Below are 18610 nucleotides of genomic sequence, written 5' to 3' on the forward strand. Positions count from 1 at the left end.
CATGGGATTTTCCAGGCAAGAGTACTGGAGTGGGGTGCCATTCCTTCTCCAGATAATCGTAGGCAGCAGTTTCTAGTCTGGCTTACTTCCCAGTTATGAAGGTGCAGGTTTAGTTCTTCTTTGCACAGCTGTTTCTCTCTCTGTCTCCCAGCATAGTTAAAACACAGCTCTGGTTAAGATCGATAGTAGAAGTATGGTATATGTTGTTTGATTCCTAAATATCTTCCTTAATTTGCAAAACTCCTCTCAACATGGTAACATATATCTGGCAATGTGTTTCCTTGGTCGTCTCCTTGCCAGAGCCCCCACCTCATGGTCTGTTCACACTGGCTCCTCCTGACGCTGTCTGTAGCTGCAGGGGGGCCCCTTCTGGGTACAGCAGTCTTTGCTGCTCGGTGTGTTGGAGCCCTGGCTTCGTGGATTCTGTGTCTTCTGCTTTTGGCTTACTGCCCAGCTTTTTCTCCAGTAGTTTCCTGAAGAAATTGTGAACAAATCTTTCCGACCTTCCAGGTCTGAAAATGTTCTTTTCCAGAATTACTGTTGAGAAAACTGATGTCGTTTTGACTTCCAGTTCTTTTTTAAGTTTTTTTCTCACTAGAAAAGTTTAAATATTCTTCTTCTTTTTTAAAAATCTCCAGTACTGTTGACTTTTACACTGTGTCTTAAAGGATCTTCTTGCATTCAGTGTGATGCCATGTGTAGGTCCTAAGGGGAGAGTCACATTTTTATGCGCTGAGAAAAAATTTTTTTGGACAAGGGAGGTTGGTGGTGAATTAAAATATGTCCTTCTGAAACTTCTGTTACTTGGACGATAGACTTCCTGAATTGTTTCTCCATTTTCCATCTTTTCATGAATTTGTCGGCCGCCTTCTTGGCTGCTGTTTCCTTCCCTTTGTCTGTTATTGTTGTTTTACTAGAGCTTCCAGAGGAGAATTGTGTGGGTTTCAACCCACTGAGCATCTGGAAAGTTGCATAATCCTTTCTATTTTCTTGTTAAGACTCCATGTCAGCCCAAATGTAGCCGTGCCTTTTATATCAAATAGACTTTGAAAAGAAATTCATGAGGCCGTGTGGCGATCACTTCGTACAGCCTTCCTCTCCAGAAGGGGAAGTTGCCCTCTTAGAGAATCCAGGCTTCCAGGGCACCTCCAGCCTTGAGGTCTTGTCCGTGTTCCTCACCTTTAGCGTGTTCCTGCACCTCCTGCTCACAGATGATCTGTCCTTTTCACTTACTGGCTCATTTTTCCCTTGGGCGCTTTCTGTGATAGTATAAAAGAGCTCAGAGACATTCAGAGCTAGTTCTTTTTTCCCTCCACGGGGCGGGCCCTTCCGTCACCCTGGTCCTTTTTGGGTGCCATGTGTTGGCAGTCTCTTCCTCTGCCCCAGAGCAGGACACCGTACTGCTCAATGTGGGCTGATCTGCCCAGGGAAGGCTGCGGTGGAGTTAGTAGCTCCTGAGTCCTAGACATGATTATCTCTGACACGTTTGAGATTACTTGCTTGTTACTCATAGCATAATAAAACTTTACGTTGAGCTTATAGTTAACTAAAATCTTCAAACTTGTTTAACAGTTTTCTTATGTCTGGCAATCCCCTCACCCCATGGTGTCATATTTTTCAGTTTTTATTTTAAAAGGACTTTACATTTATCCCTGTTTGGTAAATTTGTCTTGGTTTCATCATGCCAGAATTTTAAAATACTGACTCACTTGTGTTTTCTGTGCATTTTTGTCAAACTTGGCATCCTGGTCAATCTACTCTGATAGAGCCACTGGCCACAGTGCCGAGCGCCTCCGTTGTTACCCCCGCTCTTGGAGCTGAGTGCTGTGTGCCAAGCGAATCTTTTCCTGCCTGGGAACACATGCGGGTCCTGTTGATGAGTGTGTCCCGAGAGCCACGAGGTGACAGGTCAGCCTGCTCCAGGCTGGCCCGGGGCTGGCTTGCGTTCTTGATGACTGCTGCTGGGACTGGCCGCTCACCAGCTTTCTCCGCCAGTCTTGTGGCCACGTGCTGTGCTGGGAAGAGCGCAGACCTGAGAGTCCACCTTTAATGGAAAGTTGCCGTATTAGGCCTTTTACTGTACTGTGGAATGGCTGGAGGAGACTGTTTTTTGTAAGGGGCTGTGAAGACTGTTTGCCCTGCCTGTGTCTCATGCTCAGCAAGGAGCTTGGACACTTATACAGTTGCAGCAGTCCAGGCTGAGACTGTCTCTTCCTGCATGCTCGGCTGCTTGCTGGTGAAACATTCCCAGGGAGTGTCGAGATAGCCTCATATATATGCCCTATGATTTCACCCATTCTGATGAAAGTTTGCTGAGCAAGGAAGATGGTAGGTTAAAAAAAATGGGCATTTGGAGGGCTTTAAAATTTGCGACCAATTTGCTATTTCTGTCTTCTGTTACAGAACTGTAACCAGCTCCAAATTAACCAGGGTAGTTAGCTCATTCTTAATCTGAAACTTGTCTCTTTTTGGTCTCCCTTCAGTGGCATCTCAGTTTCCTCTAGGATTTGTGTCTGATTTGAAAAGGCTATTCTCTTTGGGCACCTTGTTCGTAGTGGATGATGAGTATAAACGGGGCTGCTGCTACTACTAAGTCGCTTCAGTCGTTTCCGACTCCGTGCGACCCCATAGATGGCAGCCCACCAGGCTCCCTCGTCCCTGGGATTCTCCATGCAAGAACACTGGAGTGGGTTGCCATTTCCTTCTCCAGTGCATGAAACTAAAAAATGAAAGCGAAGTCGCTCAGTCGTGTCCAACTCTTAGCGACCCCTCGGACTGCAGCCCACCAGGCTCCTCCGTCCGTGGGATTTTCCAGGCAAGAGTACTGGAGTGGGTTGCCATTGCCTTCTCCAAAAAAGAGGCTACTTGCTTCAAGTTGGGTGACTCAGAAACTGCATAGAACTGCTTTGCTTTCACTTAATAAAAAACATGGGCAAGTTGGATTTTCTGAGTCTTTCCCCCACCCTGTGTTAGTACAGAATTCTCTTTTTCTCTCTGTGCCATTTTCATACCATTCCTGACTTGCTTAGGACTAACTTTCCTCCTTACAGTTTTATTTCATTTACTCTTTGGCCACATGGTATCTTACTAGTTCTCCCACCAGGGATTGAACCCTGGCCCCAGCAGCGATAGCTTCAAGTGCTAATCGCTGGACTGCTGGGAATTCCATCCTCACAGTTTCAGGTTAGGAGCTGTTTCCTGATCGTCTCAGATGGTCGGGTTCTGGTTGCATCACGTTTCCCCCTGCTCTCCAGTTACAGGCCACTTCTTTCTGATGTTTGAGTCACATTTATTGACACCTCACTTGGTGTCAGAGATTCAGAGGAAGCTGGACACTTAAGATGGAAAACCTTCTACTTCGAACTTTCTGATTTGACTTTTGTCATTCTCTCATCTACACTGTGTCCTCCCTTTCAGTTTGTGCGTGTGTGCGCGCGCGCACGCACACGCACACGCACACGCACACACACACACACACCACACCACACCACACCCTCCCCCCCCCCCCAACAGACACCTCTACCCAGCTGGGTTTTCCTTGCCTTTATTGCTCTGATCTGTGACGAGGCTCCTGGCACAAACCTGATTACTGTTGTGTCATCCCCATTGCTTGTTTCTTTTCCAATCCCTTAGTTTTGCTTTAAAAACACACAGCCACACACACACACACACACCTTGTTCTTGTATGTATAAGTATGTTTAAGTCATGCTTCACATCTACTTGTATTGAAGTTTTTGAAGCTGTGGTAGTTGTGCACAGAGATTCATGTTCACTTGAGTTTTCATAATGAATGTTCGTAGAGGAACACTTCAGTGGACCCTGTGACGGGTGACGCTGGGTGTTTTTAATCGGCAGTTGGCTGTTTAAATATAAATGCGAAGTGGGCGCTTAAGGTCACACCCTTGCCTGTCCGCATCATCTCAGAGGTGTATTTGGAGTTAGCCCCAGTGTTGCTAGGTATTTACTTTGTGTATTTCCCAGGTGGCTCAGAATTCCAGAGGCAAGCCATAAATCTGATGTATAAGTATACAGCTAGGAATTTAAAACATGAAAATTAGGCCTTTCAATTATGATTGAAAATGGAGAGTGGGAGGATAGTTATTTAATGTGAAAACTCTAGGATTTCAGGAACGGAATAACTTGCTTTTCAAGGAGGCTTTTGCAAGGCCTCGCCAGCCTCTGTGAGTTCTTAAGGCCGTCTCGGGGCTTCCTGCTGCTTGCCTGGCTCACCCCCTCGCATGCATCTTTCCTGTTCCCGGTGGGTAAACCCTGGCGCTGCTCTTGTTGCCTTGCTTCGCTGGACTTCTCTGTCTTCGAGTGGTAAACAGTGCCTGCAGTGCCCCGCCTCAGCGGCTCTGTCTTCAGCACTCCTTGCCCTGCCCTCATTTCAGTCCCCCTCTCGGCCTCTGTGGGAACACAGTGTGTGTGCGCCACAGCTTCCATTTCCTCTCCTTTGGCCTTTTCCTCTACTTCTGTTCAGAGTCATCTTTTTCTGTGTACTGTGTTGAATTAGCTATCACTATCTTAATGGGTTTCCCAGGTAGCTCAGTGGTAAAGGGATCTGCCTGCCAATGCTGAAGACACAGGAGATGGGAGTTCGATCCCTGGGTCAGGAAGATCCCCTGGAGAAGGCAACCCACTCCAGCATTCTTGCGTACAAACAGAGCTGTCTTAATGTACGTTATCTCAGGTAGAGCAGACTGGCTCCCTCCTGCGCTGCACAGCAAGCCTGCCCACTCTGCTGTGCGCTCCTGCGTGGCTCTTTGAGAACTGGTTGCCTCACCTTCCCTAGTGCCTTCTGTGAAGGCTCGCTCTCCTCATCGTCGGGACCTTCTCCCGCTGTGAGTTCCTTCGAGTTACGGGCCTGTCCTCTGAGCTCGCAGGGTCACCTCCTCAGTCCTGCCCGTGCTCTGAGCCCAGCGCAGGCCTCATTCTCATGAATTCTTTTCCGGCCGGGCTCTTCTGCCTGGAGCTCCCTTTCTGCAGAACAGGCTTGGCGTGGACGCCATGCGCTTTCTGTGTCTTCTCTGTTCTCGGTTGTGTTGCGCTCTTGACGAGGGAGGCAGCATTTGTCTTGTCATTCCTGCGTTCCTCAGTACAGTGCATAGCAGTGCTCTAAGAGTGCTGGCTGAGTAACATAGTACATGTTGAATGGACTCTCCTCCTTTGCTGTTCTCACAGCCTGGAGAAGTCACAGATGAAAACTGGGAGGAGAGTCTGGAACATCTGGATGGTAGAAACTTGGTTTCTTTTGATGTGTTTTTCGGAAGAAGCAGTTTTGGAGAAATGTAACGAAGCTGGCCCTGAGTTTGTATTGTCCTTTCCTCTAAAGAAATCGTGTTCGCAGCGGGCACTTTGATTCTTTGATTTGATTAGTCCAGCCTCCGGGTGGGGATGAGGAGACAGTTGTGTGAGTTTCGTGCCTTTGCTGAGAATGGAGAAGCAGCTGCTGGGTAGATGTCCCAGTCCATTGTGGTATTTTTCCTTAGTACTTAACTTAGTACTCAAAGGCCACCGTTCCTTCTCTGTTGCGTGTTTCTTCCTCTTCAGATGAAAATGACAGCATTTGCCTGCAGCGTTGCTGTTGGGGGCAGTTTGTCAGTGACTTCCTCCCTTCAGAGTGACTGCGTCCTCCTGCTGATAGGTACTTTGCTCTCTGTCCTTTGCTGGCGGTGTGCCTTCCTCGGTGGGCAGTGTGAGCAGTAGCCCACCCTTCTTGGATCCAGCCTCCCCTATTTGGCTTTTGTCAGATGCCGCCCAGCTCCGTTCCCTGCACACTTGAATCCCAGCCGGTGTCCCGAGACCCCCGGGGTCTGGACGGTGGCAGCAGTAGGTGAGCCAGTAAGAACAGCTTTTGGGCAGCTCGGCTTGTTCATGCCATCCTGTTCCAGGCTGCTGGTCAACTCGGCCAGTGCTTTGGGGCAGATTGTCTGTCCCTGTGGGATAATAAGTTGTTTTGAATCTGAATAGAGGCAGTGAATACTCAGTTTTCTCTAGGACAAGTGCGGAATCCAGGTTTATTTATTTATTTTAAAAATTAATCAAACATTGTTTCTCAATGTGTTTGAGGGATCAAGGCATTATTTTCCTTGGTATTTCTGAATTAACTTAGAAAATGAAATGAAATTCCCAGAGACATGCACCTATTTTAAAGTTTGGCCAAGTGTATCTTTACCAGGAATGAGCCACTTGTAGCCTTCCTGATTTCAGCTAGCATCCTCCTTTATCTCATGGTGAAGAATTTAACATTTTACCTTTAATCCCTACGAGTATCCCTAGATATCAGAAGTTAAAAAACAGTTCTGATTTTCTTGTGACTTATTTTTTTGAGTTAAGAATGTCTAAGTTGCTTTATGTATATATGTATGTATGTATGTATGTATACACACACACTTGAGAATAAAGATGATTTCTCAGACATGTTTATATTTTGAAAGGAAGGAAAACCATGGCCCATAACCTCTCCTCGCCCACCACGCACTGGCCGATGTGTGGAAAACGCAGTTAGCTGTTGCCCTTGGCAGTGGAAGGAGATGGGGAGGCTGTTTTAGTGCCAGGAGAGAGACTTTGACTCCGAGTTGTAGCAACCACGATTGTAGCCGTCTTGTCCCTTATGGCCACGTGTAACTCTTGCCCACCTGAAATGTGGCTGCCCCAAATTGTGAAGTGCTATGAAGTGTTGTCAGAACACGTAGAATTTGAAGACTTAGCACCAAAAGAATTCCATGTTGAAATAGTAATGTCTGGATATATGAGGTTCAGTAAATACATTTCAAATTAATTTTACCACTTTCTTTTTTACTTTTTAGCCGCTTTCCCTAGGCAACGTAATTCTCCCAAAAGAGAGAGGGGGGGAATGAGAGGGTAACAGGAAGGAAGGCTAGGAGTCTCCAAATGGAGGAAGTAGACTGCAAATGTCAGGCATCTTTTCTCTCTCTCTTAAGGCAGGAGGAAACAAACTATGTCAGATTTTTGGCCTCCCTGATAGCTCAGTTGGTAAAGAATCCCCTGCAATGCAGGAGACCCTGGCTCGATTCCTGGGTCGGGAAATCCGCTGGAAAAGGGATAGGCTACCCACTCCAGTATTCTTGGGCTTCTCTTACGGCTCAGCTGGTGAAGAATCCCCCTGCAACGCAGGAGACCCTGGCTCGATTCCTGGGTTGGGAAAATCCCCTGGAGAAGGGAAAGGCTACCCACTCTGGTATTCTGGCCTGGAGAATTCCATGGACTGTATAGTCTATGGGGTCTCAAAGAGTTGGACACGACTGAGTGACTTTAAATTTAAAAAAAGAAAAACTGGCTGGTAGAACATTTACGCTTGCATAGGACTCATTGCAGCGTGAGTGATGTTTCTGTTAGTGCCAGCTTTTCTCTTCTGTGTACCACGGATCCCGTGGTCTTAATTTTTTGAATGTTGAGTTTTAAGCCAGCGTTTTCACTCTCCTCTTTCGCCCTCATCAAGTCGTTCTTTAATTGCTCTTCTCTTGCTCCCATTAGCGCAGTGTCGTCTGCATGCCTGAGGCTGTTGACACTTTTCCCTGCAGTCTTGATTCCAGCTTGCGATTGATCCAGCCTAGAATTTTGCATGAGGTGCTCTGCATAGAAGGGTGACAATAAAAGCCTTGGCATACTCCTTTCCCAGTTTTGAACCAGTCCGTCGTTCCATGTCTCATTCTAACTGTTGCTTCTTAACCTGCATACAGGTTTCTCAGGAGACAGGTAAGGTGATCCAGTGTTCCCGTCTCTAAGAATTTTCCACAGTTTGTTGTGATCCACATAGTCAAGGGTTTTAGTGTAGTCAGTGAAGCAGAAATAGATGTTTTTCTGGAATTCCCTTGCTGTCTGTGTGATCCAACAAATGTTGGCAACTTGATCTCTGCCTTTTCTAAACCCAGGTTGTACATCTGGAAGATCTCAGTTCATGAACTGCTGAAGCCTAGCTTGAAAGATTTTGAACATAACTTTGATGGCATGTGAAGTGAGCCCAGTTGTATGACAGTTTGTACATCTTTGGCATTGCCTTTATTTGGGATTGGAATGAAAACTGACCTTTTTCAGTCTTGTGGCCACTGTTGAGTTTTCCACATTTGCTGACATACTGAGTACAGCACTTTAGCAACGTTATCTTCTAGCTCAACCGGAATTTATCACCTCCACTAGCTTTGTTTTGGGTAATGTTTTTGGTAGTGCTTCCTACTTGACTTCACACCCCGGGAAGTCTGGCCCTAGGTGAGTGGCCACACCATCGTGCTTACTCGGGTTTGTGAAGATCTTTTTTGCACAGTTCTTCTGTGTGTTCTTGCCACTGCTGAATCTCTTCTGCTTCTGTTAGGTCCATAGTGTTTCCGTCCTGATTGTGCCCATCTTTGCATGAAATGTCCTCTTGGTAGCTCTCATTTTCTTGAAGAGATCTTCAGTCTTTCCCATTCTATTTTTTTCTCTATTTCTTTGCATTGTTCACTTAGGAAGGCTTTCTTATCTCTCCTGGCTATTCTTTGGAACTCTGCGTTCAGATGGGTATATCTTGCCCTTTCTCCTTTGCCTTTTACTTCTCTTCTCAGCTATTTGTGAGGCATCCTCAGGCAAGCATGTTGCCTTCTTGCATTTCTTTTTCTTTGGGATGGTCATTGCCTACTGCACAGTGTTATAAACTTCCATCCGTAGTTCTTTAGGCACTCTAATAATCCCTTGAATCTTATTCATCACCTCCACTGTATACTCATAAGGGATTTGATTTAGGTCATACTTGAGTGGCCTAGTGGTTTTCCCTACTTTCTTCAATTTAAGCCTGAATTTTGCAATAAGGAGTGCATGATCTGAGCCACAGTGAGCTCCAGGTCTTGTTTTTGCTGGCTGTATAGAGCTTCTCATCTTTGGCTGCAAAGAATATAATCAATCTGATTTCAGTGTTGACCATCTGGTGATGTCCATGTGTAGGGTTGTCTCTTGTGGTGTTGGAAGACCATGTTTGCTATGACCAGTATGTTTGCTTGACAAAACTGTTAGCCTTTGCCCTGCTTCATTTTGTACTCCAAGGCCAGACTTGCCTGTTACTTCAGATGCCTCTTGACTTCCTGCTTTTCCATTCTAGTCCCCTGTGATGAAAAGGACATCTTTTTTTGGGTGTTAGTTCTAAAAGGTCTCATAGGTCTTCTTAGAACCAGTCAACTTCAGCTTCTTTGGCGTTAGTGGTTGGAGCATAGACTTGGATTACTGTGCTTTTTGAATAGTTTGCCTTGACACTTGAGGTCATTTTGTCATTTTGAAATTGCACCCAGATACTGCATTTCAGACTCTTCTATTGACTCTGAGGGCTGTTCATTTCTTCTTGCCCACAGTAGTGGATAGAATGGTCAACGGAATTAAATTCACCCATTCCTGTATTTTAGTTCACTGGTTCCTAAGATGCTGATGTTCACTCTGCCGTCTCCTGCTTGACCACATCCAGTTTACCTTGGTTCATGGACCTACCGTTCCAGGTTCCTATGCAATACTGTTCTTTACAGCGTCCAACTTTACTTTCATCACCAAATACATCCACAACTAAGCGTTGTTTCCACTTTGGCCCAGCCTCTTCATTCTTACTAGAGCTGATAGTAATTGCCCTCTGCTCTTCCCCAGTAGCATTCTGGATACCTTCTGACCTGGGGGGCCGCATCTTCTGGTTTCATATCTTTTTGCCTTTTCATACTGTTGATGGGGTTCTCCCAGCAAGAATACTGGTGTGATTTGCTATTCTGTCTTCCAGTGGAATACATTTTGTTAGAACTCTCCACTATGACCCGTCCATGTTAGGTGGCCGTGCACGGCATGGCTCATAGCTTCATTGACTTATACGAGCCCCTTCTCCGTGACAAGGCTGTGATCCATGAAGGACAAAAACAACTCTAGGATTTTTCGAAAAGATGGAGAGTAGTTTGATTTTATCATTTCTCTCGTTAGTATTGATTTAAAAGTCTGTGATTTGGTTTACTGTAAGAAATTGTGTTCCCTCTTATCTCTCAATCCTGTTGAGGTGTAGCAAGGGTAAAAATTTAAAGAGTACTTATATTTACTGAAAATGAGCTGCTGAAGTTCTGACTCCTTTCAGTTTTTTTCTGAGTATCTTAGACACTTTTCAAAGGGCTCCGTTTACCTCAGGGCCCCTGGCAGTTGACCTTTGTACCTGTTAGTTCATGACTAGCTTGAGTCCGCTTCAAAGGTCAAGTTAGTAGAAGTTAGGGGCAGGCCAGGGGTAACTGATTGACCAATGCTGTTTGCTTCCAGTCCAGTTTGTTGTTTGGCTGGAAGATAAAATAATGTTTGTTTAAGAGTCTACTGTGGTTTTATTTTATTTTTAAGCCTGTAGTATACCTACTCAATTTAAAGAAAATGCACTGTGGAAATGTGTATTTTAAGGTGTCCTGATTTGAAAAATGCTATTCTAATTTAGGATAGTGTAGAGCGAAAGGAGCTAGGCATTTTAAAACATTAAGGATAGTGGAGAGCGAAAGGAGTTAGGCATTTTAAAACATACAGTTGCCCAAGAATTCTTTTCATATGTATAGTAAAATAAGCATAAAGGAGCATGATGGTGTGGGCTCAGGAGATTGGAGATGACTGGGGACATAGGCTGTCCTGCTGGATCCCAGACCAGGCGTGTGCTGGCTCCTCATCCCGTGGCCTGGGGCTGGCTCTCAGGTGGGCGGGCTGCATTGTTCCACAGGTTGACTTGCGGATGGAGGGGCCTTCCATCTTTGGGCCTTACTGTCTGTCTCAGGGTCTTTTTTGTCATCAACTTCCAGCCAGATGAAAAGGAGGCCACCTGGAAGTTTTGATGGCTCACAGCACATTGGAGAAAACTTTGTCATGTGGCCATACCTACCTGCCCAAGAAGCTGGGGATGTGGTCTCAGCAAGTACCCACAGAAGGGAAGGAATGAATCTGGTAGATAGTCCTGCCTGGCACAGCGTGGCTCCACCCCTCCAGGCAGTTGCAGAGATGGCAGAAGGAATGTGAGTCGGGACACTGAACTTCACTGCGAACTGCCAGACTGTGAATGCGCGGGCCCCGTGCTCACTGCCACAGTCTTATCGCTAACAGCCCTGTTCTTTCTAGCGACCCTTTAGAGGTATCAGAATCCTTCTTAGCTTGCAGCCTGTGGGCCGGATTTGGTCTCTGAGCCAGAGTTTGCCAACACTTGTTATTTCAGCACCACTGGTGACCAGTTTTTTCTATAAACCAGTATATGAAGAGTCACCTTTATAAGGTTAAAATTTTGGAAGTTTTTTTTTAATCGATGTAGATACGTGACTGTATCTTGATCCGTATTTTAGTAGTTTGTGGACATGCACAGTTTTCAGTTGATGATCATGAGTGTGTATCCTGTTTATAATTAGCCAATCGTAAGGGCGAGACTTAAGACTAAATTATTAACTACATCCAGCTTTCTGACTGCGGAGAGACTATTAGATTATCAGAAATTTGGCTTATAGATAAAAATAAGCATATATAGGAAATGGCAACCCACTCTAGTATTCTTGCCTGGAAAATCCTATGGATGGAGGAGCCTGATAGGCTACAGTCCATGGGGATCGCAAAGAGTCAGACACGACTGAGCAACTTAACTTTGCTTTTGCTTTTGGACCCGATGACAGTGGGATGGGACATGGGAAGGTATTTGAGGATCACTAGTAGCTTTTCAGTCAGTGACTGTGCTGAAGCATTCAAAATTAGCATGGTGAACTATTTTGTCAATCTGTAGACATCCTAAGATTTAATTTTCCATGATAAACTTTGGAGACAAAGTGAACACTTCTCTTTTTAAGGTGATTTTACTATTTTTTGTTTCTTTGTTAAGAATGGCATAGGTTTTACTATTTTATGACTTTCCGATTTTCAGCTCTGAAAGTGCTGTTGGGGCTAAAAGTTTTGGTTTGTGGTGGTTATTTAATGTAATATTCTGGAGAGTACTGCACACCTAGGTCTCAAATAGTTGTCATTTGTTGTTGCGGATACTAGTTCTGTGTAAGAATGTATTTCTCACCCTGAAGAAAATATTTATTTTCTTCCTTTCCCAGCACTAAATTCTTTAAGTATGGGTGGGTTAATTTTGCAGGTTAAAATAAGTTTTAGCATTCTTTCAGCATTTTCAATCAGAATTTTTTGTTATCTATAAAAATATTTTCTGAGAAGGAAAATGGCTTACCAGTTTTACTTACTTAGAAGGTACTTTATAGATTCACAATGAAACTTGTTTTTCTCGTGTGATTCAAGTTGGCATTTTAGACTGCAAACTAAGTGGGAATTTGAAAAATTAATACGTGAAGTTGAAGTCTTATTTAAAATATCTCTGCCTTTTGTTTAGACCAGCATGTTTTGGAAATTTGATCTTCACTCATCATCCCACATAGACACACTTCTAGAAAGAGAAGATGTGACGCTGAAGGAGTTGATGGATGAGGAAGATGTTTTACAGGAGTGTAAAGCACAGAACCGCAAGCTTATCGAGTTTCTCTTAAAAGCAGAATGTCTCGAAGACTTAGTCTCATTCATTATTGAAGAACCACCTCAAGACATGGATGAAAAGATCAGATACAAGTAAGAAAATTCAATCTTCTCTTTAGGGTGGGGCTGAAGTGAAGTGGGGGCAGGATGCATTACCGTTTTTGTTGTCCAGCAACTTCTCAGGGCTGCCGTAGACCAGGTACAGAATGTTAACATGTCAAGAGGGACAGGTTCAGTGGAGCAAACAGCCCGTTTTAGAGAGCCAAGTTCAGTGAAATCACAGGAATTTTTAAATGAATGTTCTAAATTTCCACCAGAAGGTTCTGCCTAAGGGCAAAGTGCATTATAAACAGTGATAAAGTTCCTTAAAATAGTGAGATGATCCAAGTAAATATTTTCTCTCTTTTTGCAAATAGGAAAACAGATTATGTGACTGTCGAGATCAGCCAAGCCAGAGCTTGTTTTATGAACAGTGTTGCTGATTATGAATTCTGACCTTTTGTTAACTGAAAATAAGGGTATGGATCTTGGTGAACATTAGTGTAGCTAAGTTTAAGCAGCTGACGCCTTGGATAAATACTGTGGGTCTGTCTTCGTCAGCACTGGTTTTGTCAGCTCATAACGCTTTCCAGGGTTCAGACCCCTGGAAACTCATTGTAAATACTCCACACATATTTAAAGCATTGGGGTTTCAGTTGGTTGTTTTTCCATCTCCAGCTCTTCTGAAATATCTAATGTCCCTCTCCACCTGAAAATAGAACTGATTCAGGAACAAAACAAAAGTCATTGATTATGCATTAAATAAGTTTGATGGCACGGGAAGAATTATGGCCTATGGTAAATTCTCGTTTCTCCCTCAGTCTGTCCCTCTTTGCAGTTACCTTTCATTTCTTCATGGGGAGAATTGTGTTGTCAGAGGAATAATACTTGGTGATGCTTTCAGGTTGCTCATGGCTTGGATCTTCAGGGGATTCATGTTCTCTGCCAGCCGTTAAGATTGTCAGCTGGCATTCAATCGCACATCCACTTGGAGATCAGTACTTTAGAAGAGGAAAGAAATTTGGTGGCAGAAATACCTGTGTACTTGTTTCCTCAAAAACAGATGCTTCATGCTTTGGGATTTCCTTCACAGTGAACTTGCATGTGTGAGTGCTGCTTGGCGGGGGCTCATCCTGGCAGGAGGCCTCCTGGGAGGAGTGTAGCCCCTCCTCCCAGAGCTCCAATAACTTGGACAAGAGGCCACTCTTCTTGGGTCTGTTTCCTCACCTGCTGCATGAGGCGAAATACTTCTCTAACTGGAGAGGAGTAGGCGTGCCTTGTGGAAATCACTTATTTTACCAAAAAGTAGTCATGGCATCTGTTGTATTGCCATGCCAGTGTTTTGTGCTTCCTTGGAGGTTGCAAGAGCAGGTGTGTTTCCCTGGACATGCTGCCTTTTGGTTGGCACCATTTTGAGAGAGCGTGGCTTGAGCTGAGTGGAGCAGCTCCCTGCTGAGCCTCTGGCCTGGACAGAGCCACCAGCTACGGTAGCTGCATGGAGCTGGCTGACTCAGAGAGCTGGACTAACGCAGAGCAGTTCTCAGATGGGACCCGAAAGCTGCTCGGGGTTAAGGTGGACTGTAGTCGTCTAAGGAAATTTAGACTAGTGTTGTATGTATTTAGACTAGTTTATGAATGATGGAGTGTTTACTTTGGCAGAAATTTGAACTAACAGAACCTTAAAAGTAAGGCGTTAAGTAGTATCATAAATCCCAAAGCTGAGATGTTGTTGGTCGAGGTTCTCACAGAGGAACTTCAGAAGCAAGAACAGAACCAGGCGGGGCTGCGGCCATCAATGTCAAGGGAGGCCAGGCTTCAGGAAGGGGAGATGGGACAGGGGGCCTTGGGGGCTGTGCTGACAGGCCAGGCAGCCACTGGCCCTTGCCATGTGGAGGTCCCTTCAGTGCCCGTTCCTCAGAGCAGTGGACACGGAAGCAGTGCTTCGGAGGAAGAATTGGAGACCAAGCAGAGAGTTCTTTCAGGTAGTTCCCTGGAACAGGAGCAGAGAGAGCAAGGGGGAGCTCTAAGCAGGTGTGGGGCCAGGAGGGGCGTGGTGTGTGTGTTTTCCTAGATGGAGGAAATAATGATATGTTTACATGCTGGTAGGGTGATGCGGCATTGGGGAAGCGGGCTGGTGTAGAGGGGCGGGGGTCTGGTGATGTGCTGGGCTGGCCTCAGTGGTCAGGAGGACGAAGGGGGGCTTCACTGCAGAGGAGGAAGGGGCCCAGTGGGGCTGGGCTCTCTTCCCATTGCTACTGTGTTATCAGTGCAGAGCAGCTGAGGTCAGGGCGGGGTGGGGTGGCTGGAGGAGTCTTGGGGTGTTTGAGAGGCTTGTTTAATCTCAGGGAGGGAGGTAGGAGAGCGAGAGTGGCCCCACCCTGTTCCACACCAGAGGGTTGAGCCTTTGTATCAGAGCCTGGACCCCATGTGCGTGCTTCTTCAGCATGATCAGACCTCGAGATCAGCCGTGGAGAAGCAGGTGGAAAACTTTACAAGATGCCCTTGCCCTCCTCTGGACTTCTTGTGTTAGAATTTTGAGAATACCCCTTACACATTGGGTTGCAGTGGAGTTGGGGTCTCCTACCTTTTTCTGACCCTTTGTCTCCCGGCAACTTTCAAATTGGGGCAGTTGAGACAACTCCACATCCCAATAAAACTTCATTTCAGAAGTTATATGAAGTAGAAAATAAAGAGAAATTAAAACAGCTGGTATTTACTTACTCTAGAGCCTCTCAGCATTTAGTATTATTCTCTTCCATGAGATAAAGATTGTTATCTTCATATTGCAGCCTTGGAAACTGAGGTCCAGTGAAGTCAGGTGATGTGCCTGAGATCATACAGCTTGTAAGTGGTGGAGACAGGTTCTGAGCCTGGGCGGTTTGACTCCAGAGGCCACACGGGTCACCCCTGCTTTCTCCTCCGGCCTACTGGTGACTTTGTGTTGTGGTGTCTTTGAGCCGATGTGTGCTGTAAATTGAAGTGAGGAAAGAGTTTGATTTGATTGAGCCATAGCCTCAAAGACAGTGATTTGGTGATGTGATCTTTGTGCCCACACGCCTGCCGGTTCTGTTGTATGTCTTTTCCGTGCTTTTCTCCCTGGAAAGGCTCACTGGGGACATTCTTACACTGTTGAGAGTTCGCCCGCTAGCTGCTGCAGCTTCTGGTCTGGTGCCTGTTGCTTCTCAAGTCACTGGCCAACAGGCAGCTGCCGGCTTGTCTCGGGGATGCTGCATGGGTTCCAGCTGCAGTCGCTACCCCTCTCTTTTGTCACAGAGCCATTTCAGGCTGTTTTGTCACCTCCCTGTCCTGGTCAGCATCAGAGGTCGCCACCCCCTGCTGCCCTTGCTCACCAGGGAGGGATAAAGAGCAGAGAAGTGAACGGCGGGTTGGGGGAGAGTGCAGTCTGGGCGGGCCTGGGAGTCTCCGTGATCGCTCTGAGAACAGATGAGAAGGTATTTGTGGTTAAAGAAGCAAGTGGAGAAAAGGAATCTGCTGCCGCCTGTTCAGAGAGAGAGCGCGAGCCCCAGCACTCAGGGCAGACACGCCCCAGGGGTGTGGATGTCGGGGCTGGGGCCTGTGGAGGGGGCTGTGGCAGCCAGCGCTGGGGTCTGCGCGGGCTGGCCCCGGGGGGCTGGGAGGCTGCTGTGGAGAGCTCAGCTCCTATACACACTTTGTTCCCCACCCGGGTGTTCAGGCTGTGTCCTGTTCTCTGCTCGAGTGTATTAAAGTGTTTATTCTCTTAACATGCAACGTGGACTGAACATTGACACGCCCAGCTTTCTGATACCATAGATAATCCCTCTGAGAATACAGGAGCCTGTCCAGGAACCTGGACGCGTCTCGAGTAGCAGCGCGGTGCCGTGTGCAAGCAGTTTCCCGGAAGCCAGCGTGCCCCGAGCGGCCCTGCGAGCTGCGCTTCTTCCCGCACCGCAGCAGGTGGCTGGGGCTGGGGCCCACGGCTTCGTCTTACCCCCTCTGAGGCGTCCCTGCCCTCACCTCCTGAGCTCCAGCTGTGCTCTGGTTTTGTTGGGGAAACTGTATTGGTTTTTAGACACAGAAGAAAATTCACTCTAGTTTAAATTGGCAGAATGGATTGAAATTATTTTCTCATTGCCAGAAGATTTTTAAAACAATTTTCACAAAGTTTTAGGAAGCCTTTCTGATCTGTGTTCTGATTTATGTAAGTAAACTGTTCATACAGATGATGACGTGAGTATCCTGTTCTTCTAGGTATCCAAATATATCTTGTGAGTTGCTCACTTCTGATGTCTCCCAAATGAACGATAGACTGGGAGAAGATGAATCCTTGCTAATGAAATTGTATAGCTTCCTCCTAAACGATTCCCCCTTGAACCCACTACTTGCCAGTTTCTTCAGCAAGGTGCTAAGTATTCTTATCAGCAGAAAACCAGAACAGGTAAATACTGTTTTCCAAAAAGGTAAGTATTAGGGCTGAGCATCCCCTGAGGTGATCCTCAGTGATTTTGTCGCTTCAGTGTTCTGAGTGTGCCTTATGTCCCACATTCTGTAAAAGAATAGAGTTTACAGCTTAAATACCCGCAATGCTTGCTGACTTATCACTGACTTGACTCCTTAGCGAATACATTCTAATTTGACCTCTTCTTTTCTGAGCGCCTCATATCTCAGTTTTTCCATGTACTTCGCCTCCTTTTCTGACAGGTGGCTGGAAGCAAGAGCACGTTGGGGTCAGTCTGTGAGGGTCGCGTGAGGAGGGGCACACAGTGGCAGGGTGTGTGGGTGGCATCCTGGCAACTCTGTGGCAGAGTGACTGTGCTCATTTATTCTTCTCCCTGATGAGCACAAGTGACGCCTAAGTCAGAAAGCTTTCCCATAAACGCGATTGCTGATTAGTTTATAGAAACGGCGATTTTTTTTTTTTTCCTCTTCTATTTTGCTTCCACCTCAAAACTTGAGACCTCTGGGCAGTGAGTGCTGTGTACACACACACGGAGCTTTGCTCGTCTGTCCAGCAGAGCCTGACAGGAGTTGGGCAGGACCCTCCTCCCCACTGTCCGCCTCCTCTCCCTCCTCCTCGTTCCGGTGTCGTCCCGCTGTGTCCCCACCTCCCGTCTCCTGGGCTTGGTTTGCTCTCAGTTCCCCTGTACCTGGAAACTTGTATTTTCCAGGTATCTGCTGTTTGCAGTTGTTCTCGAAAGTGTGGTCTCTGGTCCAGCAGTATGAATACCACCCGAGAATTTGTTGGAAACACAGGTTCTTGAGCTCCATTTCAGACCTGCTGAGTCAGACACCCTGGGGTGGGGCCTGCAGTCTGGGGTGTAAGAAGCTTCCCAGATGACTGGGACGCATGCTAAAATTTGAGAATCATGGCTCTGGTGGGTACTGATGTGGAAAAGGATCTGCTTACGAGGAGACTAGGATTCACTTACGCAGATGGTCCCCAGGGAGCAGCAGGAGCCTCAGATGCCCAAGAACAAACTAAGAGTCTGCAGGATGCAGGCAGTGGGGGTGTGAAGACGCGGTTGCAGAGGCCACAGCAGTTGGGCCTGGCGTCCCTCATGGTGGAAGGCAGGCTCCGTGACCCGTCCTTGCTATCCGCAGACCTGGAGGGGCTGGAACTATTTTTGGCCCAGAACGCCTGCCCTGTGCCAGGGCCAAGTGCATACAGGTCTTATTTTAGACAGACAAGGTCGTGCTTTCGTGTTCTTAGTTGAGCAAGATTGCCTTTCTCAGTGTGTTGGAACTGAGGTTCTTGTTTCTTAGATAGTAATCCCTGAATCCCAGTCACTCCAGTACGGCTCGTCCTTCCTCCTCCTGCCTTTGGATGAGAAATGACAGGACTGCTTACTCCTCTAGGAGAGTTCAGGTCACCCCATCAGCCTGTGTCCTGGTCGTTTCCAGGTGGCTGTGGTTGCGATGGAGACCAGTCTCACATCCCTCGTGCCTGTCTCCTCCCTCTGTGCCCAGGGCCCGTGTTTGTGGGGCCTGGTGTCCACGTATCTTTGGTAGAGTGAGGACACACTCAGAGCCCTCTGGGCTGCTGAGCATCTGGTTTGGTCATCAAGGCCAGACGTGTTACCTGTGTGCAGAAGGCGGCACGTGCCA

General features: G+C 46.6%; 1 protein-coding gene across 15 annotated transcripts in view; it reads left to right on the plus strand.

Annotated features, from left to right (window-relative positions):
• PPP6R3 (protein phosphatase 6 regulatory subunit 3) overlaps positions 1 to 18610 on the plus strand; it is a 122769-nt gene that overhangs the window by 41963 nt on the left and 62196 nt on the right. For all 15 annotated transcript variants that reach the window (XM_069565607.1, XM_069565611.1, XM_069565610.1 and 12 more), the window contains 2 exons: positions 12348 to 12580; positions 16757 to 16943. In XM_069565607.1, the coding sequence (XP_069421708.1) occupies positions 12354 to 12580; positions 16757 to 16943 (414 nt within the window). In that variant the 5' untranslated portion in view covers positions 12348 to 12353. The remainder of the gene's footprint in view (positions 1 to 12347; positions 12581 to 16756; positions 16944 to 18610) is intronic.

This window comes from Ovis canadensis, chromosome 21, assembly GCF_042477335.2.
Source record: "Ovis canadensis isolate MfBH-ARS-UI-01 breed Bighorn chromosome 21, ARS-UI_OviCan_v2, whole genome shotgun sequence".
Taxonomy (NCBI): domain Eukaryota; kingdom Metazoa; phylum Chordata; class Mammalia; order Artiodactyla; family Bovidae; genus Ovis; species Ovis canadensis.